This window comes from Ostrea edulis, chromosome 4 (assembly GCF_947568905.1).
Source record: "Ostrea edulis chromosome 4, xbOstEdul1.1, whole genome shotgun sequence".
NCBI lineage: Eukaryota > Metazoa > Mollusca > Bivalvia > Ostreida > Ostreidae > Ostrea > Ostrea edulis.
Window position 1 is genome coordinate 4,581,602 of NC_079167.1, and position 27,997 is coordinate 4,609,598.

At 34.1% G+C, this 27,997-nt stretch overlaps 2 protein-coding genes across 2 annotated transcripts in view; one reads left to right on the forward strand and one right to left on the reverse strand.

Annotated features, from left to right (window-relative positions):
- The window catches only part of LOC125670671 (probable ATP-dependent RNA helicase DDX27), a 30,736-nt gene extending 11,883 nt beyond the window's left edge, over positions 1-18,853 (reverse strand). The window contains exons 1-20 of the mRNA XM_056161725.1: positions 18,709-18,853; positions 15,867-15,960; positions 15,529-15,717; positions 13,818-13,889; positions 12,748-12,818; positions 12,241-12,288; positions 11,082-11,153; positions 10,730-10,846; positions 10,500-10,646; positions 10,129-10,205; positions 9,914-10,045; positions 7,846-7,975; positions 7,520-7,596; positions 4,379-4,533; positions 4,121-4,257; positions 2,148-2,216; positions 1,885-2,042; positions 1,333-1,434; positions 602-790; positions 404-505 (exon numbers count right to left, since the gene is read on the reverse strand). Of these exons, the coding sequence (XP_056017700.1) occupies positions 404-505; positions 602-790; positions 1,333-1,434; positions 1,885-2,042; positions 2,148-2,216; positions 4,121-4,257; positions 4,379-4,533; positions 7,520-7,596; positions 7,846-7,975; positions 9,914-10,045; positions 10,129-10,205; positions 10,500-10,646; positions 10,730-10,846; positions 11,082-11,153; positions 12,241-12,288; positions 12,748-12,818; positions 13,818-13,889; positions 15,529-15,717; positions 15,867-15,960; positions 18,709-18,783 (2,213 nt within the window). The 5' untranslated portion in view covers positions 18,784-18,853. The remainder of the gene's footprint in view (positions 1-403; positions 506-601; positions 791-1,332; positions 1,435-1,884; positions 2,043-2,147; positions 2,217-4,120; positions 4,258-4,378; positions 4,534-7,519; positions 7,597-7,845; positions 7,976-9,913; positions 10,046-10,128; positions 10,206-10,499; positions 10,647-10,729; positions 10,847-11,081; positions 11,154-12,240; positions 12,289-12,747; positions 12,819-13,817; positions 13,890-15,528; positions 15,718-15,866; positions 15,961-18,708) is intronic.
- A 75-nt stretch (positions 18,854-18,928) lies between these two features.
- Positions 18,929-27,367, forward strand: LOC125670670 (PHD finger-like domain-containing protein 5A). Its single transcript, XM_048905982.2, has 4 exons — positions 18,929-19,060; positions 20,514-20,537; positions 23,976-24,142; positions 26,709-27,367. The coding sequence occupies exons 1-4, from the start codon at positions 19,009-19,011 to the stop codon at positions 26,796-26,798; spliced, it is 333 nt and encodes a 110-aa protein (XP_048761939.1). The 5' UTR covers positions 18,929-19,008; the 3' UTR covers positions 26,799-27,367.
- Positions 27,368-27,997: the final 630 nt, after the last annotated feature.

Below are 27,997 nucleotides of genomic sequence, written 5' to 3' on the forward strand. Positions count from 1 at the left end.
ATTTTTTTTTATTTTCAATCTGATTTTTCATCTTTTCTGTTAAATTTTCCCCAAAATATGTAAAACAGAAGACTGAGAAGTCATGCTTTCTTGAAGCTTTGCTATGAAACCACTATCAGGTTAAATTGTATGTCGGAGAGTCGATTACATTGTATATTCAGTACAACTTTAAAATCACTAAGGTAGAAATGCTACCCAGGATTTTCCAAAAATTCAAATGTGTGATAAAATCCTTGGATAAAGAATAGAATTTAGAATTGTATGTCAGATATCACATTCCAAAAATATTGACTTGCCCAATCGGATAAGTATTTCTTGAGTTCATTTTGCCCAAAGCGAGACTTCATTTGTTCCGGGCAATCTTTCAACAGTTAATGTCAATCCCTGTACACATTCTACTTACATATCCAGCACACTGACAATATTATCCATGCTTCCCGCCATTGTTCTCTCCAATACAAAATCCACATAACTTTTGTATCCTAGCTTTGTGGCTAACAGATGTCTGCAACCAAATTGAAAATGTAAGAGGCTTTGTGTACTATTCAGAGGGAGGGGGTAATGTTTCAGATGCATTATATAACATTACATGTAATGGTACCTGTTTTGAACAATTCCATGAATTGCATGTATATTGCTGGAATGTCTTTCCATCATATCACTACCAGCCAAGCTGACCTTTTTTATCCAGACTTCTTTCCTCAGTGATCCAAGTTGACAGTATTTAAGTATACCAGAATAAACTGATGGATGATGAATAATTCTCCAAGGACCCTTTCTGGGATCAGACCTGATAGGAAAAAAATATAGTCATACATAAATCTACACAATATATACATGTACACACATCTCATATTGACTCCAGATACTTTGGACTATTTTTAGACTTCCTCTTGTATAAATGCATCAAAGAAACATATTTGATTTTTCTATATTCATCAGCATTGATCCTTTGTGGATTCAGGTGAGAATAGGTCCTTAGTACCCCTTGCTTGTTGTAAGAGGTGACTAGACTGCTGAAATCGAAGCCCTGTGTCACGGTATGTGTGGCACAATAAAGATCCCTCCCTGCTCATAGGTTGTAAGCACTGAGCAGAGGCCTAAATTTTGCAGCCCTTCACCAGCAATGGTGATGTCTCTATATGAGTGAAAAATTCTAGAGACGGATGTTAAATGATATACAATCAATCATCAGCATTGTCCAATATTAGATGTACAATTTACAAAACCATGGTATTTTTGAAAGTGAAGAGACCTTTAGAAAGACTAGAAATAGTGAATTATATAAGCTGTACATCTGTATAATTACTACAAAGCATACTGAAGTCTTACCCTGGAGGCACCATGTACTGAAGAACACTAAGAGGAATACCATGAATGTAAGTCTCATCAATCTTGCGAGAAGATAGACTTAAAGCATTGTCCATATTCTTCCTTAAAAAAGCAAAGTTAAACAGAAATGAGATTTAATTCCTTTACAGACACTGACCCAGCCATGCATTTTCGTATGTACATATGTATAATACATTTTGATGACCCAAAAGTATATTTTTGTATGTACATATGTATTATACATTTTGATGACCCAGAAGTATATTTTTGTATGTATATATGTATTATACATTTTGATGACCCAGAAGTATATTTTTGTATGTATTATACATTTTGATGACCCAGAAGTATATTTTTGTATGTATTATACATTTTGATGACCCAGAAGTATATTTTTGTATGTACATTTTTGTAGGTACATATGTATTATACATTTTGATGACCCTGAGGTATATTTTTGTACATATGTGACCTCTTATTACCTGTCCTCCTTCACAGTTACAACAGAAATGAAGAACAGAAGATCGATAACAAAATCAAGTTCAACGTCACCTGTATTTATCCTGTTCTTTTAAGATGTTCTTTGTAATTGTGGAAAGCCCCTTTTTTTGTGTCTCCTTTAGCTCTGCTCCACTACGTATGAATTCATGAATATAGAGGTCAATTAATCGTGACTGGGTTTCTGTGAGGTTCCCATTGTTTCGTACACTCTGAATATTAAACAAACCAAAAAAATCAACTAACTTTCAAAATTTTTTGTAAGTGTTAAAATGTCTTGCATGAATACACACCAGTTGATTAAACCTAAGATTTACCAGCAAAGCTTTGTACAGGCTTTTTCCATACCACCTCTCTGATTCTACTGGACCAGCAACATCTAATGTCTGAAAGTAATTGGAAAGTTCTTGAGGTCAGATTTAATATTCATAGACACTCACCCCTCAATTGCTTAGGGAATAAAATGTTTGAGAAAGTGAACAATGAAATAGATTGTACCCAGTTGTAAATCATCATTGAATGCATACTATTAGTTACATGGTTTGTAGTTGACCTAATATGGTTTATACATGGTCAGTAAATTCCATATGGGGCGAAATAAATATATCCTACCGACTGCCTTTTTTAAATAGCACAAATATATGAGAAATAAAACTTGAATGACATTGAGCAATCATGTAGGATACACTGTGACCTGAAACAACTATGACGTCACACACAAGTGATGTGAAAAAGTTTTTACGTACTTGCATTCAATGTGTTGTTTTCATTTTAAAGGGGCATAGACATGATTTGAGCTTAAAATTTTCAATTTCATTTTTCCATTCTTATTGTTTACAATGCTTAACTAAAGTATTTCTAATGGTCAACCAAAATTTGAATATCAGTTGTTGAATTATAAGTGAAATACAGCACTCAAAATTCTTTGTTATGTAAACAAGGCTTGTGCCATGTTTTTGTTTACATTAGACTGTTTAATAGAAAATAGCGTGTTTAATACAAAATGAGATGTTGCCAAACACTTGAAAATATTTAATTGTGTTGGTAATTCACTTATAAATTGAAAAAGTCTGCTTTAAACGAAACTTTTACTAGTTTATTTAACGTATGTAAACAAAAACATGGCACACGCCATGTTTACATGACAAGGACTTGTGACCTCTATATCTCCCATGTACCTTGACTACTGACAGTCAAATTTTTGCTGATCATTAGTAATACCTTAGTTAAGCATTCTAAACATTAAAAATCAAAAAACAAAATTTGAAAATTTTCAGCTCAATTTGTGTCCATGTCCCTTTAATAGTTGGAAATCTATTTATTCAACTGGAGTTTTCAGCTGTGTTATTAAGCAGTCTGCAACTTTCAACCCAAAGTAAACGTGAGAAGTGAAATAACTCACCTATATTAACCATGTATAAAGATTCATGGCCATTGACAGTGTATGGGATAAATCTGGATACCAATGATGGTGTGTGGAATATATATGTGGTCTTCATGTGAGCGATGTAAACCAATGATAATATTACAAATTTGCAGGAGGTAATATATATATATATATGTATTTACAATTACATATATATATATATAGTTTATTCACCAATCAAGGGCCCTCGGGGGGCATGTACATGTTAACAGGCAATTAATTATAACAATGAAAATAAATAACAATCATTTAGAAGTACTACCGGTAATACTGACAGAGTTCATACTTCTGCACTGCACATATCTATATAATTATATATGAAATACTGATTAGAGACAAGATTTAAATTAACAACATGATAAATAAAATAACCCAACTGCCTCACACATCAGTTTCTGGGATAGCAGATAATGATAGTGCCGTGTGAATACTTATATAAAAGAGAATAATAGCATTATATGAAAGAATAAAAAAAAACAAAAAAAAAAAAAAAACACAATATGTTGACCTGATTACAGGGAGCACCAAGGGACAGTGCCTGTTAACAGTCTGGTAATAAATTTATTGTGCCAGGCCATTGGTCTTGTACTCCCAGTAACCAAGACAGCTTACTATTGTAAAGTATGACAGCTTACTATTGTAAAGTAAAGGAAATGTGTAGAATGCAAAGACATGTATTTGCAGTATCACATTACACTGTTCAAAATCATCTTACTGAATATAAGTGTTTATGTAATTGTCTCTGTATAAACTTTTTTTAGTTCTATTATAATAGATTTAAGATATCTACAGCATTCATACTTTTGTTAAAAATGCTGACACAATTGATGAATGATGGTTTTGTTTTAGTCTGTTCAATTTTACCTTCAAGAATGCATCATAATATCTTCCAGCTTTTCCCACACCCAGCTGTTTGCCTGTGTACAAACAGTAATATAATGGTACCCTGGCCTTCTCTATAGGGTGAATAACAGATTCAAATGTAGGAGGGTCCTCAGACTCTACAATGTAAATCATTAATGTATCATAAATGTAAATGAATAATAAATTCTTATCAAAAGAAGCAATGCATATCAGTTCTACTGTCATAAAGTTTTGTCTCCAGATATTGTTGTCAAGTACCTTGTAACTGTTTTAAATGATCTTGAAATGCCATATCATAATCCTGAGCAAGTTTTGCTGCTCCAGTAATAATTTTGTCTGGTGGTACACTGAAATCTGGCAACTCATGGCATCGTAACAGCGAGTTAGTTTCCGGTGTATCATCAGGAACATCTGGTAATCTATCACAATCACAAATAAACAGGAAAATTAGTTAACTACATGAAAACTATAACACCTGGCACTGCTGCAAAATATGATGATTATAAATCATAAAGACCTGCTCACAAAAATGCTAGTAATGTTTAATTCAGAGATTAAAGCAACTCCATTATGAAATAAATGTTGTGTGAACAACAGATAAAATGAGATTTTACTTGTTGTAGATATAGTATTCTAATTGTGGTGTCATTTTCATGAATAATTATTTTTTTAAAAATTAAAATACACTAGTATGTTTCAATTGAAAATTGAAATATAAAAACAAGGACAATAATGTCAATAAGATTGATGCATGTGTATGTTACATCACAAAACATCACCGCAAACAGTTGCAATATTACAAAACAAATGCAAACAAGGTTTGCCTCCATTTCTACTATAACACTTTCTCAACCTTTAAATTTAGAAAATTTGAATGATAACTAATCAGATAAACATAAGTATGATGCGATTGTTTCAGTGTGTACTGTGCAAGTCAACATATTAAGATACATCATTGGAATTAAATAAGAAGAAAAAATACATATTTCACCTTTCCTCTCTATCAATGAGTAATTGAAAACTATTTTCTTTTTTATTGTATCTAAAATTAAACCCAGCATTCAGATCGGTACTTTAACGAGGAAATTCGAACTCCTGACCTACCTATTATGCAACGTCCTAAACAAGTACAATTCATTGTATATATAGAAATTAAAGTTAACTTACAATAGATGAAATCCCGTCATTGTGTAATTTATACTGATCCATCGGCGTTGTACATGTGCCACACAGGGAATTAATAATCTGTGTCCCCGGCAGATCATCATGGATGCAGACATCTTGGAAAGTATTGAGAATTTCGATCCCGACATATTTCTAAATATTTCACGGACCCCAACCATCTGCGCAAGCGATGGGTTTTCGGTCCTTTTTGCTTTTCATATGGGGAGCAGAGTAGACCATAAACCCTTGGCTAGAGAAGATGACCCAAAACTCGTACCCAAAATCTAATATCGTGTCCATATATGCATATTATAATATATATTTTTAGCTCACCTGAGCTGAAGGCTCAGTGAGCTTTTTTGATCAAAATTTCCCGTTGTCTGTCATTGTAAACTTTTCATATTTTCATCTTGTTCTCCAGAACCACTGAACCAATTTCAATCAAACTTGGCACACATCATTCATGGGTGAAGGGAATTCAATTTTATTAAAATGAAGGGTCATGAAATGTCGAAGGCGAGAAAATCATGAAAATGCAAAAATAGGGTGGGTCATTTAAAAATCTAATTCTTCACAAGAACCACTGGGCCAGAAAAGTTTTAATTTACATGAAAGCTTCCTGACATAGTGAAGATTCAAGATTCTTCAAATCATGGCTCCTGGGAGAAAGGTCGGGCCAAAATACGGGATCAAAGTTTTACATGCAAATATATAGGGAAAATCTTCTTTTCAAGAACCACTGGGCCAGAACAGTTTAGATTTACATGAAAGGTTTCTAGCTGACATAGTGCAGATTCAAGTTTGTTCAAATCATGGTCTATGGGGGTAGGGTGGGGTCACAATAGGGGATTAAAGTTTACATGTGAGCATTTAGGGAAAATCCTCTTCTCAAGAACCACTGGGCCAGAAAAGTTCAAATTTATATGAAAGCTTCCTGACATACTGCAGGTTTAAGTTCGTTCAAATCATGGTCCCCATGGGGTAGGGTGGGAACACAATAGGGGATCAAGGTTTTGCATGCAACTATATAGGGGAAAATCTTTAAAATGGACCAAGGTGAGCGATGTGGCCCCTGGGCCTCTTGTTTTGGGCTTGGGGATGGAAGAGGGATTCACAGCAAAAGAGATACTAAAAATTTATTACCTACAAGCACAGAAATAAAATGATGAAAATCAACCATGACAGAATGATGGAGGGAAAGGTACCCCCTGAGCCATTTCATAGCAGAGACAGAATTATGGTGTTTTTAAATGTTCATCTTAATTGGAAAATTTGATGTGAAAAGGGGCTTTGGTTGATTGATTGATTGTATATTGTTTAACGTCCCTCTCAATTTTATTTCACACATATGGAGACGTCACCACTGGGGCTTTGAATTGCTAACCTGACTTAAATAACTTCATAGTAATGCACCTGAAAGAAGACTTAGTAGTTTGCATGCACTTGTTCAGGAGTAAATGTTTATATATCACAGATTAAAACCTAGACATCAGCATTCTAATTCATATCACCCTACGAGGAAGCAACCACTAAAACATTTATTACACCCAGACTTCTTGACATGCACCTCTTCTGTATGATCCAGCTAATCAGAAGCCACAGCAGCATTCCACAAGTTAACATCTTTAAAATGACCTAAAACAAATATTGCTCACCAATTACCTTGACTTTTGCTGATTTACATTCATCCAAAGTCATAACGCATTGTTGTTGAAGAGATATCACCGAGTTATTGATCAAAATTGCTTTCCAACATTAAATTTTAAACATTTTAAAAAGTCGAAAAATATCTCAAACCCGATATACATGTATACTAAACCTTATCACTTTTAAACAACAACTACTTGTATATTTCAGCATACCTTTCAGTATATGAAAAACACCAAAACAAATATTCCTTTTCCACTTTTATTGAGTCTTCAACTGAATACTAAGTTCTATCTGTTTTAAAATGCCAACATTAATTTCATGTCCAAATTCACTTTCTGCAATTTTTTTTTAAACTCCAGGTTTTCACTCATGATAATTCTGAGAATTTGTTAATCATCTTTAGAGCTAAGATCGTTCTTAAAATAAACAGTTTATCTTTAATATTGGCTCTGCTTTCCAAGATTTATCTCCCTTCTCACATTAATTCATCACAAAACATATACTGTAAATACATATTTTACAAGATATACATAACAGAGTAATCAGATTTTCTTGTTTTTCTTTTTGAATTTTTTGCGAACTCCTAGTGATTCTTCTGTGTCGTCAGCTTCATCATCTTCATTCTTACGTTTCTTCCTCCCTCGCTCTGTTTCATTGATTTCCTGATGCAACAAACCACAAGAGAACATTAAATATCTCGTTACTTGACCCCCATTGTAGATCAAATTTCATTGAAAATCATTTTAAATCTGCTGAATTGTAACTATTCTCAAACACTTTACATGTGTACGTGCACATATTAAAGGTTTCTAAAATACAGTAGAAGGATTCATTATCATAAATCTTCAACGATGAAGATTTTTGAAAAGTACACAGATGCACTGATGTGTTCTGACATTTTTTACACTCACCATTTTGGCATATCGCTGTGCCTCAGTCACTCGCTCCATCAGCTGCATCACTTCCTCTTCCTCTGTCTTGTACAAAGGTAACTTTTTACCTATCAGGTGTTCTATTCTCTGATACAATTCCACATCATATCTAAAAACACATTTAAAGAACATTTCAGAAACCTCCCTACACTCCATCATTGGATGACTTCCTGCCAATCAATATTACATGTTCCAATACAATGGCACAAAATGTTAGAGCATCCTTATATATGCAGGAAGTTTGCTGTAACAGTTCTATGATTTATTCTGCCCTCTGTATTAGATAATATCCTTGGATCCCACAAGTCTGAACTGCTCACCTGAACACAAATACAATTTGTTTTTTTGTTAAAAACAAATGTCTCCCCAGCTCCCCAGATTGAAAGTGCTCTAAATTACACTCCCTCCCCTTGATGTACTGAATGGTATGGAGGAGAAAGCATGAGCAGGGACATATACATTACGAACTGCACTTTGTGCATTGAGGAAAAAGATGGAGAAAAGATTCAACATCAATGTGACCAATGTCATTGTTGTATATGATACAAAAATAATGACTGTTATACTGAAGTACCAGTTGGAAAATGAACATACCCTGGTATACAAAAAAAAAAGCCATAAAACACTCCTCTTTGATCCACTGTAAATTGTAGGAAAATATTAGATCCCTGGTCAGAACAATGTGAACATCTTTAAATGATAATGAAGTATTGTACAAAATTTCATGGCTATCTGACAAGCCATGTAGTAGAAGTGTTCACAAGCTATTTTACACCATCCACCTCTCTTAAATCCATAATAACTTTCAGGATAACTGTCCTAACAATATGCAAATCTGCCAATGGCAATAGAAGCGTTCACAAGACTGTGACAGACAGAGAGTACAGACTACTTCTAGTAGAAAGTAACCTGAGAAATGTTAAAACCTGCTGGACTCGCGATGAATGGAAACAATGTGTGGTAAAGTTTGAAAATTAGACAGACAACTACACACACTTTTCCAGGTGTACAATTAGAAATTTTCATTATGGTATGGTACAGATACAACAGGTTTTAATGATAAGTTTTTATCCATAGTTTATACGATTTTATGGTTACTAAATCATATATTTCAAGTTATTACATGAACCAACAAAAATTAATTATGGATACCACTTTGTTCTAAACTGGGATCTCCAGTTACACATTTAAACAGTGCCTGATGTATGTTTATACAGTTCGGGGATCTCCAGTTACACATTTAAACAGTGCCTGATGTATGTTTATACAGTTCGGCATATGATGTGAGAATGTCAGGTTTCTCAACGTGTGCGACTGCATGACCTACACAACATGTATCAACTTATTATCAAACTTCCAAATTATACATGCACAGGTCAAGAAGCAGTAAAGATAGGAACATATCACAGGGGCTAAGTCCGTTTGGGCCCAAACTCTATGATACAATAAACATAGAAAGGGTTCTATCTCTGACCCTGATAAAAAAAAAAAAAGAGTAAGTAGGTAGTGTATATTTGATGTGAAATTTTAATTGATAGGTCCGAAATCTTCTACACTAGTCGGAATTGTGCTGCTGTCATAGGTAAAAAAGCACCCAGTGACCTGGACCGGTAAATGTCCTAGTAAAGATAAACAGGTGAAATCGTGAGAACGATGACATATATCTCTGTTATTTTAAGAACCCGTGGCTTGAAATTTGGCATGCATGTAGTTAAAACATTAATCTATGCAGGGAGACCGGCAAATTACACATATCGCAATTGATTTCGATTTTTTTTAGACATTTGAAGCGAGTGGCTATTTTTTTTTATCAGGGTCAGAGATAGAACCCATTCTATATTTATGGTATCACAGAGTTCGCACCCAAATGGGCTTAGCCCCTGTGGAACATATTAGAAAATCTACCTCAGATCAACATTACACCTAGAATTTCAACTCAATCTATACAACATGTAAGACTAAGTTTTATTTTCACAAATGATTGCCAGGTGAACTATAGGTATACAGGTACAAGAAGAAAGTTACTTATGGTTTTATACCGACTTACTGTGAAACAAAGGTGATGGCTACACCTGAACGACCAGCTCTTGCCGTCCTGCCAACTCGATGAATGTAATCTTTAGAATGTGTGGGGATGTCCAAATTCAAAACAACATCAACATGTGGTATATCTAAACCTCTGGAAAAGGAAGTATATTTCCAATAAAGTTCTGTATAACGTTCTCTTATATTACATATGCATCAGCAAAAAATGAAACTAACCTGCTTGCTACATCAGTGGCAATAAGGATCGATCGGTTTTTACTTTTGAATTTATTCAAAGACCCAAGTCGCTTTGACTGAAAATAAGAAATACATTGCTGTTAGATAGAGAACTGTTTAATCAGTTTGCTTCATTTGCCATGATTGACATTTACATTATACCTGTATATCATTTACGTATCATAGGTTAAGTATCTATACACCAAACATGGTCTTGCATGAATTCAAACAACTGATTATGTACTGGAAGAAGAAAATCAACATCTAATGAATCATCCATAATTTTAAAATCTTCTTGGTAAATTACTCATACTACAGTAGAATAAACATTTATTTTTATCAACTTATAAATTCTAAACATTTCAAACTACCTGACTCATTTGTCCATGAAGGGGAATTGCGGTAAGTCCCAGGTTACGTAACATTAGTGCCACTCTCTGTGTGTTAGCACAAGTGCTACAGAACACCATAAAGGAGTTCCCTGCCAGCTCATTCAGAATATACACCAAATACACATCCTGAAAAGATAAACCATGCATGCTTAAGACTATGAAAGTTCTATCATCATGTAACTAAATGAGCAAAGTTTAGTTGTATGTACCTTATATTTTACTGGTATGAATAAGTAATACTGCTGGAGTTTATCCACAGTCTGGTATTTAGAGGAGACTTCCACTTTCACTGGGTTCTGTAGGGATGCCCTTTGTAATTTTGCAACCTTATTAAGATATGGGTGAAATAGGTTTAAATATTTTGTTGATTCTATATCCAATTTTTAAAATATAATTGAATGTAAAAATATATCATCAAACAACTAATTTTAGAATATACATATACAAGTATATAATGCAGTTTACATAAAGTAGCCTTTGACAGCCTCCTCTTTATTTCAAAATGAAATGAGTGCAAAAATTTTCTTGTTTTTGATAAATGAATTAAGTCTATCAAGATACCTTTTTTGTCATGGTAGCTGAAAACAGCAGGGTTCTTCTTTCTCTTGGTATCGCCTTCAAAATTTTATCAACCTGTTGGGTGAAAGTAAGGAACTGATTTACAAAAACAAGTACTGATGCAAACATTAAAGAATAGATATCAAATCTGTATTTATTGAGATCTATATATATGTAGGACTCCAAAGTGTGATGGGACTCCAAAGTGCGATGGTCACACCACAGTGCGATGGTCTGCGCCAAACCCCGATGGTGTGACACGCCAAAGTGCAATGGTCCACACTCATTCGTCAAAGTGTGATGGTCTGACATGCCAAAGTGCGATGGTGTGACATGCCGAAATCCACTGGTTTGTAAACGAAAGTGTTTTGGTACAGACTGAACCAACTGTGTGTTGTTTCACCAAAATATCAGTGCAAAATCCATGCACAGAAATAAGAATAAAAACTTATATTACCATTTAGTTGTCGTGTTATTAAACACAACATTTTCCAATGCAAAATTGTATAGAATGTTTTGTATCATAGGATTCATAGCATACCCACAGGAATTAATACGTGTATGTCAAAGTAATAAATGATCATGAATTAAAGAATGTTTGGGCAAAGTAGATAGTTCGACAACAAATGTACTTTGCCGTTCTCACTATCCTCAACAGTGTAAATCTTGCCATTGCTGTCGTCCATGTTGCATTTCTTCGGTTTTATTTTGAAAGACGTTAAGAATGACATAACAATGATGTGATGTCACAAACGTTACCGAACTCTGCACCATCGAACTTTGGCGTGACCATCGCACTTTAGAGTCTTGCATATATATCCAAATGTGAAAAATTGCCTCAGTGTCTGGTAATCAATAGGTAAAAAAGTTTTACGTGTTGTCATATTTTATTTTTTACCTATATATAGTTTGTAAAAAGAATTCAGTATTTGATACAGTAAATACATCCAATAATAAAAGCCAAGAAACACAAAACTCGAATAACATTTGTTAATGTTATTCGAGTTTTATGTTTCTTGACTTTTATTATTGGATATATATACACTGTATGTGTGTGTGTGTGTGTGTGTATATATTGCAACTCCAGGACAAAATGAAGTCCTTATCTCCCTCTTTCATTCGCTTAGAATTGGTCAGTTACAATTTTTTAAAAAGTTCATACCTCTTGTTCAAAATCCATATTAAGAATTCTATCCGCTTCATCCATGACCTGTGGAAAATACATATGTACATTAAAACTAGTTTTGTAAGGTCTTTTCCAATTTCTATATCAGGAGAATGCATATCAACTTTCAATTTTCTAAAGATGGTTGGAACAAGATTTTAAATTTTGATACTAAAAATACATTTCAAAATTCACTTTAATGACTTTTCTATATATATGATTTGGGTTGGTATGTACAAATCTACCTATATAGGTAATATTGCATGCTATGATTGGCAAGCAGACTTCAGATCTCGAATGACTAAGGTCTGATATTGTTTGGTCTTCTGTTCTATCAGCCTGGGCACTAGTTATTTTCTTTTTGTCTAAGATAGATTTCATTTGCCCAGGGCAATATCTATCCTGAAATTCAAATTCATTGTCTTTCTGACAGTTCTGGGGTATCTTGTAAAGTAAATTTTGTTAGCAGAGATATATTATATGATATTCATTGAATTCCCTTACCAAATATTTTAATGACCTTAAGTTAAATCCCTTTGTGTTTTCTAAGTGGTCGACCAGTCGCCCAGGAGTTGCTGTTGGTAAAAATATCAAAGTTAACATACATAGTTACAGGTATTAAATTCAATCTTGGAGGTCAAAGGGCCATACTACTCATTTGAATCACCTTGCCTTTAGAAAGATGAAACCCATAAGAATGAAACACTAATCATGGCCATCAATATTCCAGAACCTGTCATTCAATGATACATGATACATAGATCTCATATTATTGTTATTATTGGAAAGATTTTGAAATATTCTTCCCGTTAATCTTTGAACCTCTGCGTAGGTCTACTATGCCCTAGGGGACATAACTCTTACAAATCTACACAAATCAACTACCTAGTCAAGATTCTTGAATTTTATTTTGTGAACGTGTACAGCATTCTTGTTGAAAAGATTTATCTTGCAGTTGAGAGGATTTATAAATAATTTCTAAGTAAACCATCAGCTTTGTGGTTTATGAGATGATTTTCATAAGACCTTTCTTTTATATAATTTCACAAACTTTATGTAACACCTAATTGTGACTACCACTGACTCAAGTAATCATGCTTTGTTTAAATATGAATCTCCATTACATGAGGATGCTTGCATATCCATTTGACATATCATAGCCATTTTTGTTGAGAAAAAGATTTTTAAAGGATGTGGCCTGCTTTGGCCCCTGGGGTATTGGTTGGAACAAATTTGAACTCTGTAAAAAAAAATTTCATGCAAGTTTTGGTTTTCATGGTCCAGTCTCTAAGTATTACAGACAGATAACACACTGATCAGAGAAACTCAAAATATATTATGACAAAGTTTATGGAAACTATTACATAACAAACTTGTGCTTTTTAATCCAATGAGTTAAACATCAGTTTTCTATTACCCAAATTTAACACCATTTGCACCTATTAAAATTTAAAATTGCTACATTATAACAGATATCTCTTGGGATTTTTCTAACAATTCAGGGATTATCTTCTAACAATTCAGGGATTATCTTGTATCAATTCTGATGTTCTGAACTGCAATTAGTTCCTTACCTATAACAATGTGAGGTTTCTTGGCCAGCATCAAGGATTGTGTCATCATATCAATTCCTCCGACAATCACAGCTAAAAGCCAATGTAAGTGTGTGTTACTAAATGTCTACTTTGAATCCAGTTACTGGTAATCTGAATATTCATTTGCCACCCAAAGCACAGTTTAATGAATTTGCAACATATAAACACACAAGAAATTTTAATAAAAAGTAAATACAAAGGGTCAACTATCAATACTAACTCTTACCAGGTAAGTCAGATGTTGTTATCAAGAGCAGAGGTCATCAACCAGTCAACAAAACAATGAAGTTAAAGGATTCTCAGCTAAATATCGACAAGATTTTATTTAACTGTGAATTTTTACTGATGCCTCCTACATTGTGTGGACATCAGTCAAAAAATTACAGTGAAGCTATATCTCACCAAAATAACAGGACAATAACTGGTTATGTAACTAGACAGCATGCTGACCTAATAGGGGTCAGTTACTAGTCATGAATATCACGCATAAGAATCTCCAGTTCAATGAATATACCTTTGCGCCAATATCCAAGCTGATGAAAAACATTAACATAAGTTGTAGAACTTATTTCTAATTGTTATAAACTAGTGATAATTGTAATCTAAACGTGTAGAGGGGTGGGGGCAGGGTTTATCCTTCAGTATACTCAGTGCATGAGTTCACCTCATCAGTTCAACCTTGCATTTTCACTATTATCACAAGATGTGTTTGTGAAACACAAATGTCCCCGATAATGGCCAATTCCGAAGATGGCCAAGGTCACAAGGGCAAATATCTTGGTACCAGTAGAAAGATCTTGTCAAAAGAAATGCTCATGTACAATATGAAAGCTGTAATATTTACCATTTAAAAGTTATGACCAATGTAAAACAATTAAAAGTAGGTCAAATGTCAAGGTCAAAAGGTTTAATACCAACGGAAAGGTCTTGTCACAAGGAATACTCATGCGAAATATCAAAACTCTATCACTTACTGTTCAAAAGTTATTAGCAAGGTTTTAGTTTTCAAAAAGTAGGTCAAATTCCAAGGTCAAGGTCACGGGGTCAAAAATGTTGGTACCCACGGAAAGGTCTTGTCACAAGGAATACTCATGTGAAATATCAAAGCTCTATCACTTACTGTTCAAAAGTTATTAGCAAGGTTAAAGTTTCAGACAGAATGACAGAATTACAGAATGACAGACAGGACAAAAACAATATGCTCCCCGATCTTCGATCTCGGGGGCATAAAAGTGACCAGCTAATAAATTGATGTTTGCATGTAAATATGATGAACTTTGTATATGGTAATAATAGGAGTCCCCCCTGCATAAAATGTGATTATGTATTTACAATATCATTGCATAGCAGTCGGTTGTTATAAGCAATGACTTGAGAAATCGAACAAACTGAGTAAATACCCACTTATGGTGGAGGAAATACATGATGATGTGAATTATTTCTGAGTCACCTTCTGCTACCAAACAACAGAAATTTAATAATCTAACAACTCATGTTTTTGAGTCTAGGATATTCACAAGCTTGCAACATTCTGAAAATCTTAAAATCAGAAATGAATCGTCTTTAGTCATCACTAATTTGCATATGAAAGGTGCCCAAAATGAAGCATAATTTTCGTAACTTCTTTTTCTGAAGAGTTCCAAAAATTTTCAGTTCCAATATCCTATATTAATAAACAAAATTTACTCACCACATTTGATTCCAATTGATGCCCCAAGAGCTTCAAACTGTTCAGAAATTTGGAAAGCAAGCTCTCTTGTAGGTGTTAGAATAAGAGCATAGAGTCTCTGAGGGCTGTCTAGAAGGGTTTGTAAAATTGGTAGGGCAAATGCCCCCGTTTTTCCTGAACCAGTTTCTGCTAATCCAATGACATCTGATCCTACAATGTGTAACAAAACAATGGAATGGCAATATTATTGTTGTTTATCTCATTGTTACTACAGGTATTATCAAATAATGATCAAGTAATCTTTCATTTTGAATACATGCTTTGACTAAACCTTCATGTAAAATTAAAGATTAGTTCACCTTGCAAAGCAACAGGGATGGCTTCTCTCTGGATTTTTGTTGGAGCTTTCCATTTCAGTTGTTCACATGCCTCACACAGAACATCAACAACCCCCTAAATTACAAAATATTATAATACTGTAACATTAGAATATAAGAATGCGGCAACAGTAATCATAATCAAAGAAATCCAAATTTAGATCCCCAGTCTTTTAGGCTCTTGGGTTGGTCTCAATATTTCCCCAGAGAGCTACAGATCTGCAGCTAATACCAGAGAAGCTGGTTAACACCTTTCATATTAATGTTTGTGTCTTTTACTCACCTAAAAGGCACCAGTAGAAAAAATCAGACATAATATATACAGGATGTCCCAATATATATGATACCACTTCATGTATAAGAAAAACATAATCTAACAGATATTGAATAACAACAAATACAACGTAAACATTTATTTACATAAACTGTCCAATTTTATTCACACAATTTGACAGACATTAAAAATGACAGCAAAATGAGTTCACTTTAAAATACGCTGCAGTTTTTACATGATGTGCTCTAAATGACATCTTATCTGGGTAATGACGTCCTATAAATTTCTTATGACAGCAACACATTTGTTGATATTGATCTTATCAGTAGAATACTTTTTAAATATATAGCAAGGATTCAAACTCCAGTTTGTACACATTGTCTTTGAGTTATCCCCATAAAAAGAAATCCTGAGGACTTGGGTCTAGGGAATGAGGAGGCCAAATGTGTGAAGTTTTAAAAGAGATGAAATTTCCATCAAACGTTTCATGTAGCCAGACATTTCAAATTGTATAAGGAGTAGCTCCATCTTGTTGAAATCAGCTATCCTTAGGATTTAAAACCCATTCTTATCAAACATGGGGAAATTTCTTTTTCAAAAAATCATGATTAGCAAGTACTATTTACAGTCTGAGTTTCAGTTGATTCATCTTGAATTGGTAAAGTTCCAATTACCCCTCTAGAACTCATGGTGGCCCAAACCGTTTTTTCTCCATGATCAGATTTCTCAGATAAAAGATTGGGTTTTTCACTGCCCCAGTAGCGAAAATTTTTTTTGTTCACTATCCCTTTTAGGTAGAAATCAGTGCTCGAGCTGGGCTTTGCCATTTTCGCCAATGGCGAATTTTTTTTCAAAAATGGCGAAAAAAAAATTAAAGTGGCGAAAATCCCATTTTGTAGTAAATTGTATTTTAAAATCTGTCTTGTGTTTTCCTTTGTCAGTGACACATTATCGCCTGTTTGTTTATGCAGTCAAAATTTGTTTATTCAGTCAACACTTGGGACCGGAAATCTCGCGTCGCTCCAGTGCACACAGAGCTGGTCACAAAGGCCATATAATAGCCTCAGGTAATGTTTGGCTGCAAAAAAGTCGGTGATTATGTAATAAAGTACATCGGACAGCTGTGTACCCTGCTGTGGTCAATTGTTTAACATTTGAAGTCTTATTCATTATCGTGTTATCATCTTCACATTAATGTCAATTCTTAACCACAGAACCGACCGGTAATTGAATTGGCCGTATTATTGTGTATAATGTATATACATCAATTGTTTGTTTTTGCGGCCAAGCTCGTTGATTACAAGATTTTAATTTTGATGGTTTGATTTTAGTTCGATATTTCATAAACAATGCGGTCGGTCACCATTGATATGAACATAGCAATTTTAATAAATAATTTTCTTTGAAGTTCAGTATAAAAATGTTAATCTCATAAGACTATGCACCCCATTCTATTTTGACACTAAACTCGTAGCTTCTGACCCATGTCAGTCTAGAATTTAAAAAATATTATTGTTTGGCTTTACAGTCAACCCCACCTGCTCAAACATCTTATTCTGTCCAAATTGCAAAATCTTCCATACAAAAACGGAAATTTAATAGGGAATGGTTGAGATACGACTCTAAATTGGGCTTGATGTTTTGTGACATCTGCATTTCGGGCAATGTTCACATTGTTTTCACTGAGGGGTATAGCATCATGAAGTTTATATTTATATGATTTATTATCTGATTTTTTATTTCCATAATAGAATTTATCAAAAAACAAATCAACTTCTTAATAATTCAGAAAGAAGTGTTTAGGTATGGTAGGTGGATATGATTAAGTGCTATAACTGATTCAAAATGCTAAAGTCAGTGTAATGAATAAAATAATATGATGGAAATAATTGTAAAGCATGAGATTATTTGCGCTGCGCCGCACCCCGAAAAAGTGGCGAAAGGGAATTTTGGTCCAGTGGGAGCACTGGAAATGAGCTTCTTTTTGAAAATCCCTTCTTAATAATTTCATAACAGTAACCTGAGATTCGGTTTGGTTATAAAGTTTTCAAATGAAGGTAGGTCGCTCCTTTGGTAAATCCATTTTGATCAAGACATTTTTTAAAAGCAAAATTATATGTAATTTTGTGACATCAATTCGTACTATTTTGCTGCTCTAAAATCAACTATTAAATAATACATATATTAAAGAAATTGGTCAAAGCATGTGTTTCTGGTGGTTATATCAAATGATATCATATATTTTGGGACACTCTGTACATTTTCTTTTTTTAATGCCAGCAACTTTGTAATCGCATACATGATTTGACCTATTCTCTTGAGAGAAGTGGACAGGCATAGCCTACATTGAAGTGCAAACCATCATCAGTTCCGGTATTTTCACATTTTCCGATTCAAAACATGAAGATTTGCGAGAAGTGGATGTATTGTATCATGTACTAATGGAGAATATGCCTGTCCACATATGATACAGATAGGCTCAGAGGCTAGTTCCCTTGCCAGTCTTACCTACATTAAAGTATGAATGAAATATGAATATATTTGATTTACTAGAGATTGGAAGGTCGCATTCTTTTCATCTCCTTCTTCAATGGAAATTGTATTTTGTGGTGTTTCTTCCGTCATGCTCACTCACTCACATGTAAATGTTGAAGTTAGTCAATGTCATTACCCTTTGATATGCGTAAGTGAAATCCGTATTGAAGTTAAACGCACGTAAGATTTTAACAAGACGATTAACTTGTACGTAGTTTTCAAATACTGTCATAGTCTTCTAAACGTTTATTTAGAAAGGGTAATAGTGTAGATACTGAAAACAAATATCTCACCTCGACGAAACGTTTTCTAAACATGGCAAAGCATCACCCTGATCTGATTTTCTGCAGAAAACAGCCTGGCGTAGGTGTGTGTTATTTGTATATTTTTTATTTTATTTTTATCTTTACATCCTTTGAGCTGTAATCTGTTATTCAAATCATACTCAAGCAATTGTGCATCAGAAAAATGTAAGAAACTACATAATTTTCAGAGTTTATTAGTTTAAATTTTAACAATAACATCTTTTATTGTTATAGAAAATATTGTTAACATTTTCAGTATTTTTCATTGCTTTTGTTCACTGCTGGTACTTTGCAGCGGTACAGTCATTAAAGGGGCTGATTCACGATTTTCCTCAAAATTTTATTTTTCACTTTCAACATGTTCAATGATCAAAACCAACTCTTCATTGTGTTTATTTAAAGGTTTCACATAAAAATTAAGGTTGTACATTATCACAGAAGCTCAATGTAGAGAGTTTATTATTTGTTTTGTAAACAAAGATTGTAGTATGGTATTGTTTATGAAATTTTCAAAAGAAATGGATATCGATCTAAATTTAATATGTTTTACGGCGTTACCGTGTTAGAGGGCGAAGCAAAAAAGTTTTGACATTATAATCTATATCCAGAACAGGACAAAAAACAACCCGGACGGAGCTGTATCAAAGCATCCTAATTCCGCCTATGTATTGAACGCGGGAAATATAACGCAATCGATGTAAACAGTACATTGTGACGTCATATTTAGCGTCGTTATTTAGCCAATTTACAAACATAGCGTTTGAACCACAACGAAAAACATGGCGTTAATCGTGGAGTGATTATATATGATTAGGAAAATAAGATCTACATGCTTTTACGGATTTTATGTAACATCTCAGAACGACGTGAACTAGGGTAGACGAGATTCAAAATGGAGAAATACATGTCCGCGCGCTAATATTTGAATCGACGCAATTAGTACCAAAATTTTCAAGTTCCATAGGTATGGTTTAATTTTTCATTATTTTCCTATATTTTCCTTTTAAACATGTATATATATACGTGTTACATATAGGGAGAGCTCTGCTCTCACGGCCCTTCGGGCCGTGAGAGGGCTTCGCCCTCTATTATATCTTTCACATTTCAAGCATTTTGGGGTAAAACGTGTTATTTAAAAGTTAAAATTTGTGACTATGCAAAATTAAGATGCTTTATATGACAAAATCAATATTTCACTTGTTTGTTTGTATACATAAAAAGACTCAAGTCTTTGTTTACATAACCCAGATTTAAGGCTAAAATATTGCTTTTATTGTTGCATTCAGAAGGTCAAAATTTTGGTTGTCAACATTAAATGAGTTATATTTTCAATGTTAAACATAAAAAAAGAAAAATATTTTTATCAAAAATCGTGAACCAGTCCCTTTAAATAGGCTTAACCTGTTTCAACAATTGTTTAAGCCTAGTTGTCGATTGCCGACTTGCATTTAAACTTTTAACCAAAAATTTTAGATATAGAAGCACTTTATATACTTATCAATTTTATCTTTTCAGCTATTGGTAGAGTTTGTGAAAAATGTAAGTATTTTAATGTGGGTTGTTTCATTCTGTAGAAAAATATTTAACATAAAAAAAAATTCATTTCCAATGATATCTAAATTTCCGGTATCAGGACAACTCATACCCAGGAGAACTCGTACCCAGAAATTTGGGTACGAGTTCTCCGAGAGAACAAATTTCTGGGTACAAGTTCTCCGGGTTCTCCTGGGTACAAGTTCTCCAGAAGTCAAATTTCCCTACCAATGCATTGCATTTGTGAGCAATGCGCATATAAATCTTGATGAATACAGTTTGTCTATTTTACCAGCTTTGTATTCAAATAAAAGTAAAATGTAAATATATAAGAAATGAATTTAATTTTTTTAAATAGATGAAGTATGAACTGCAGTGCTTCACACACAATGTACTTTTCATGCTGTGCTAACACTCTTCCTGAAGTATGTCGGCTTAAAGCGTCCCACTTTATGCCCCCATGTATTTCCAAAAATGAAATTTATTTTTTAAATATTGTTATGAAATTTGGTATCTGAATTATGATAGGGGCAAATTGCCGGAGGGCCCGCTCCCTTTTTACCAGAAGTGGGAACCCTGAATCTATCTTAGCTCCAGGATTTGAATAGGCAAGGTCATGTATTGGCTGCCCTGAGCATTTCTGTAATTATTCATTCATTCATTGCGCATTGTTTTCCAATATATTTGTTTGTTATTTGAGTGATCTGTGCAGGTTTTTAATGTTGTTTTTCAGCCAGAGGATCACTTTAATACACACATAAGGCCAGGGTTCGAAATTAACCTTTTCTACCACAGGCTAATTTTAGCCTGTAGGTAAAAAATCTACAGGCTAAAATGAAAACCTACAAGCTAAAATAAAAATAATGAAGCTGCGTGCTCTTTTTTTATACATATTTTTCTAAATGAATGATTTTCCCCATCATTATTGAGCCTAGTGGGTCAACAGGCATCGTTTGGACAAGACACTAAGTTACGTAAGTTATATGGTGCAATGTTTAGGTCTCTTGACCATCGCACCTCTAATCCACAACCAGTTTACCGCAGGTCTAGATCCAATGTCTTCCAATTTCATGCCACATCAGGGGTGTCACTAGTGATTTTTCAAAGTGAATCCCGGACTCATGGTTTATAAGCAACACGATCACGAGTCCCATTGACTTTTTTGATAATTGTCTATGCGCCGAACAGTGCACTCGTGTCATCAATATGACAATAAATTAATGTAGATACAATGTAGGTCATTCTGATAAAAATGACTACCAGAAGACTTGGTAAAACATAGACTCCGATTTTTATTTTTATTTTAGATAAATGAATAACAAAAACATCATACTTGGAATTCAATTTAATCACCCCCTATAAGTGAACAGGACTCGTGGCACATGTCGATATTTTTCATCATAATGCAATGTCCCACCTCTAAAGCAATTGTTTGACTCCGAGTTTCTTAAAATATCATAAAAGAAAAATCTTGATGGAAACGGTTGTTGAAATCGGTCGTTCATGTAAGCATTTGTATGATTCTGAATGTAAGTTTAAGAAAAGCGAATAGCGCATCACCATATAAAACGGATACGATACGATCATGGTTTGTAAATCACCACTCGCTAAGATTTTCGCATGTCTACTATGTTTACTCGCTATTTTTCAAATGTACTCGCATTTTGTGAGTATTTCTCGCTAATTTTGAGCCCTGAAGGCCAAATAAAATAATATGTGTGATTCCGGTTACCCGACCATCCCTAGTTTTGACCTCTGACCCTAGCCTTCTTTTTTTTTAACTATTTCCAAAATCAGTTACCATAGTTTGCCGAATATATATAATGCACACTTTTTTCTCAAGATATTTTTTAATGAGAAGGGGTAACAACTATGGACAGTCGGGTAACCAGAACAAAACATATTTTTTTATTTGGCTTAACAGTATCTTAATTGAACCACATACCATTAACTAAGGATTTTTTATTCATTTTCTACATTATGACATCAAGTGTCAAAGGTTACACAAATTCCAGTGTAGACAGTTACTTCCCTTCTGTCTGTTTTGCATGTAAAAGAAATACAACATGTCTTGATAAGCATATGATATTTATTAGAAAGTTTTATATAGCACATATCCGAAGAGGTAATTTTGTCTCAGTTTGACATCAGCCAAGTCTGACAGACTGACAAGTAGTTTTGAAGATAAGCATGTGGTGTAAGCAAAATCAATCTAATTAAAATCAGACTTCTTAGATCCACGCCATATACTCTGCGTAAGAAGATCTGACATAACCCGATTAGGGGTCATGTTCAGATGAACTTTATATCAGCCAATCAGCTCATCTGCTTTGAAACCGTCGGTGTTTACAATTCAAGGAAAACAGCTGCGATTGTTTGGTTTTAAAGAAAACACATCACAGTTAGATGTGACGTCACAATGCACCGTTTACGTCGACTGGTGTTATAATCCTCGCATTAATTAAGTAAACTATTTTGAAAACTATTCAAATCGTACCCAATCCTATTCATACATAAATCACATTTCACAATTAATTTAATTTGGGTGTATTTTACATCGTACGATTTGTTGTTTGAATGAACGGAATAGATTAGGCATTGATGCGAAAGTTTAAAATTTCTTATGTGAGAATAAACAATCTTATAGTGTGGAATATACTTTGTGGAAGAGAGATTACTGCAGCTTGTTTACGAATTGTTGGGAACCGCCTAAATAACCATCATTGTTTGTATGGCGCAATCTGACTGGCTGATAGTTCTCATGAATATTCCAAGCGAAAGGTCATGTGGACATGATCCCCTATGGGGTTATATCAGATCCTATTGTAGCAAATTTTCTTCATCTTAACTTTCAAATTTTGTTAACACACATCATTCAGCAGACAGCAGAGCTCACTTAGCAATCTCTACCCAGAATTAATCTCTACACCTCTGTCAACATCTCAAGGGTTTTACAAGATTCCATGTAAAATGGCATGTATGCTCAAATAAAGTATGGTTTTGACTTCAGTTACAAAAATATACATAAATAAATACTGAGCAGATATCAAGTCTTTTTGTGACACAAGAATTGATTTGGGTTGAAACGCGGATATTAAGTTGTTCTATTGCACCAGGCCTATACATAGGTATATGAAGAATGCATGGTAATGGGGGGGAAAACTACAAATATTTGCTTGTCCTACATTTTCCCGATATTTAATAAAGTATTTCTTAGTTTTTTAAGCCATAATTGGATTTACATATGGAATAACATTGCTTATTTTGATACATTGACAGAGGTATATGCGAGTGTAAGAAACAATAACTCGGGGTAGAGATTGCTCACTTACTCAGTAATATATTATGCCCCTGTTTACATTGATCCTTTTCTAACTGACAGTCTTTAAGCTACTCTGTAGAATTGATAGTCCTGGAAGTTCACAAATAGACTTTGTTCTGCAGGTGATGGTAAATGTGTGATATGTGATTCCTACGTCAGACCCTGTACGTTGGTGCGGATCTGTGATGAGTGTAATTATGGTTCTTACCAAGGTCGTTGTGTCATCTGTGGAGGTCCTGGAGTCTCAGATGCTTACTACTGCAAAGAATGCACCATCATGGAAAAGGATGTGAGTTACAGATAAATAATAACCTGTGTAATGATGAATGCATATATATGTACATGTATTTATAAATTGCATGCTCTAGATTAGAGTTCAAAATGAGATACATTTACCTCATTGAAAGTTTAAAACATAGAGGATCTTGAACGAGTGCTTATGGCATATGAAATTTATGAAACGAGTTGCCGGTTTTAATATTTCCCGAGCCTTGGTTAGGGAAATATTTAAACCCAACAACAAATTTCATATACCAAAAGCACGAATGTAAGATTTATAACCAAACTTGGCCAAAAGCATCCTTGGGTAAAGGGCTTTCAAGTTTGTTCAAATGAAGAGACATGCCCCCTTCAAAGGGGAGATAATCACAAAAATGCAAAAATAGGGTGGGGTCATTTAAAAATCTTCTTCTCAAGAACCAATGAGGCAGAAGAGCTGAGATTTACAGGAAAGCTTCCTGACATAGTGCAAATTCAAGTTTGTTCAAATCATGGCCCCCGGGGGTAGATTGGGGCCACAATAGGGGATCAAAGTTTTACATAGAAATATATATAGGGAAAATCTTTAAAAGTCTTCTTCTCAAGAACCAATGAGCCAGAAGAGCTGAGATTTACAGGAAAGCTTCCTGACATAGTGCAAATTCAAGTTTGTTCAAATCATGGCCCCCGGGGGTAGATTGGGGCCACAATAGGGGATCAAAGTTTTACACAGAAATATATATAGGGAAAATCTTTAAAAATCTTCTTCTCAAGAACCAATGAGCCAGAAGAGCTGAGATTTACAGGAAAGCTTCCTGACATAGTGCAGATTCAAGTTTGTTCAAATCATGGCCACAATAGGTGATAAAAATTTTACATGGGAAATTGGAAATAAATAGAAAAAATCTTTAAAAAGCATCCTCTCAAGAACCAATGGGCCAGAGGAGCTGCGATTTACATGAAAGCTTCCCGGAATAGTGCAGATTCAAGTTTGTAAAAATCATGGCCTTCAGGGGTAGGTTGGGGCCACAATACAGACTAATGTTTTACATGCAAATATGTATATGGAAAGTCTTCAGATATGGGCCAAGGTAACTCGGGTGAGCGATGTGGCCCTAAATTGGCCTCTTGTTCATGTTGTTATTGTTTGACGTCATCTGCTCTGTCATGGTTTGGGGAATTAAACTTAGCCTGGTGCTTGAAATTTCTGTCTTAAAGTCAATGTCACTTATTTTCTCGTCATAAAAACACAAACTCCTCTTGAAACAACTTTAGTTACAATAGCATGCCCTTTTCCGTCAATTTTAACAGTCGCCAATTTCAAAAGATGTCATGTTGTTTTGTTTACGTTGCGCATGAATGCATGTGATTGACCTACATAATTTGCATAATTGTTAACCTGTGCTACGAGTCCATATCGTTTTTCCGAACCCGCGTCATGAACCTGGAAATGGTACTATTGTGTGATAAATGTGTATATAAGTTAGTGTCAATGTTGGATACCCACTGTTGATCTTGCTTTATTCTGTATTTCAATATATATATATATATACACACACCATTGGGTGATGAGTAGGAAGACAAAATGAACCATGGGTATCGAACTATGGGTTAATGTTAATCATGTTACATATTGTTTTTACTCTGTTTCTTACTATTCTCTCCTTCTTCCCACCCCCCACCCCCTGAAAGAAGAGGGACATATTGCTTTGCATATGTGGGTCGGTAGATCACATGTTGTCCACTCAATATTTTGAGAACCATTCACTTAATCATTATGATATTTATGCTCCCATTCAAAGAAAAGGGGCATATTGCTCTGCACCAGTCAGTCAGTAGACCACATGTTGTCCGCTCAATATCTTGAGAACCATTTGATCGTAATGATAATTCATATGTGGGTTGGTTATGAGGACCCCTAGTGATTTTCTGGTCAAAGGACATAGGAAGACACTGTCCGCTCAATATCTTGAGAACCCTTTGCTTGACAGACATCAAACTTAGTACACTGGTGCCCCCTAAAGAGTAGATGACCCCTATTGATACTGTATGTATAAGGCCAATTCAAATTAATTGATAGATTATCATCCCCACCTGCCCCTCAAAAAAGGGCCCGCCCCGATTTTTTTTATTTTTGCAAAAATTACGATTTCAAACCAACTTGCTTCTCAGTGACATGAGTGAATGATTAAAGTCACAGAATGTTGGTTTTATATTTTCTACCAAGGATTCTTTGAATGTTAACTTGATTAACACTTTGTGTGATGCCTTTAGTCATTAATTTTTTTTCTCGGGGGGAAATAAAAATTAAAAAATAAAATCCATCCACCCACCCCATATTTTTTTGTGACCCCGGATGATAATCAACTAATTACGTTGAATTGGCCTAATGTAACTTTTTATTGAATGAATGAAATAACTAACAAAAAATGGCACCAGTTGGTATGTGATAGGATGTTTGAGGAACATCTGTAACAGTCCCCAATACAGTTAGAACTAGTTTTATTTATTATATAAAACCATGATCTGCAAATATAGTTTTCTTTAATCTGCAAATCTTATCAATTAGAATGAATTTAATTTTTTTTCTGTTTCAGAGAGATGGATGTCCCAAGATTGTAAACTTAGGAAGTGCAAAGACTGATTTGTTTTATGAGAGAAAGAAATATGGATTTAAGAAGAGATGAGAGCTCTGGATGAATTAAAAACTATGAACACCTTACAAATTTTCTCATCAACAACATAGATTTCATCATCAGAAAACAGACTTTGTGATTGTATTAACAAGCAATCAATGTCTATCAGTTTGAAGGAAAAAATAGCTGCAAGCAATGGTTCTTAGTTTATTATGCAGTATACTTCCAATAAATACATATTCTTATTGTCATTTTACATAATCAATATGTTTTTTAATTTTTCGAAATACATGTATATGTCATTTAAAAATGGAGTTGTACTTTTATATCAATTTTGAAAAGAGGTTAGTGTTTGTTTTATTTCGCAAATTATTAGAAATAGTTGAATTCTATCAGATCCTAATAAATGCAATTTTTATATTACAGTACATGAACACCTTAGTACACTTAGGTAACTGACTGCAAATCTGTTTTTGTCTGTTGTTGTGTATTAACATTTGAATATTTTCAACTTCTGAAATTGTACTGGGTTAATTTTTACCAAACTATGCATGCAATATTCCCCTGGCCTTCTGAGGGCTGCGGGGCAGAACCAAAACTCAAAAAATGATGAAATAATATGAAAATCTTGTTCTATATTCTTGGACATCTGGCGTGTGTATGAATGTTCGATTACTATTGATTAATGATTGATTACTGATCTGATCGACTGGTCATGTCTGGATACTTACGATGAGCAAGGATGCCTATACACTAGACTGTGAAGTTCATGACCCCTGGATGAGGTGTTATGGTGCTAGGGTGGACTTTATGGCTCATATATCCTAAAGCTGTGTTATTTCATGAAGTATCTTCTTTGTTACTCCTGGACTTTAAACAAACAAACTGTGCACATAGTAATGATAAGAATTACCAAAATTGTAAAAAGTCATGGGTCTGGTTGGCACTCTATGGGTCTTATGGTAAGAATTTGTAATTTTTTTTTTTTATAATTATATTCTTTAATCTTTGATATCAAGCTACCAAACTGAGTACATACAATTACATGTACAGGGATTTATCAAGATTCTTTTTACTACCATTGTAGCAATGCAAAGTGTAATAATGCCACAAAATGTGATAAACTCATTACATTTTGGGTTGATCTTGATGTTAAATGTAATAACACCCCCCACCCCGTAATGCAAAATGTACTAATAATAATTACAATGTATGTATTAAAATCCAAATTATATACAAATATGGACTCA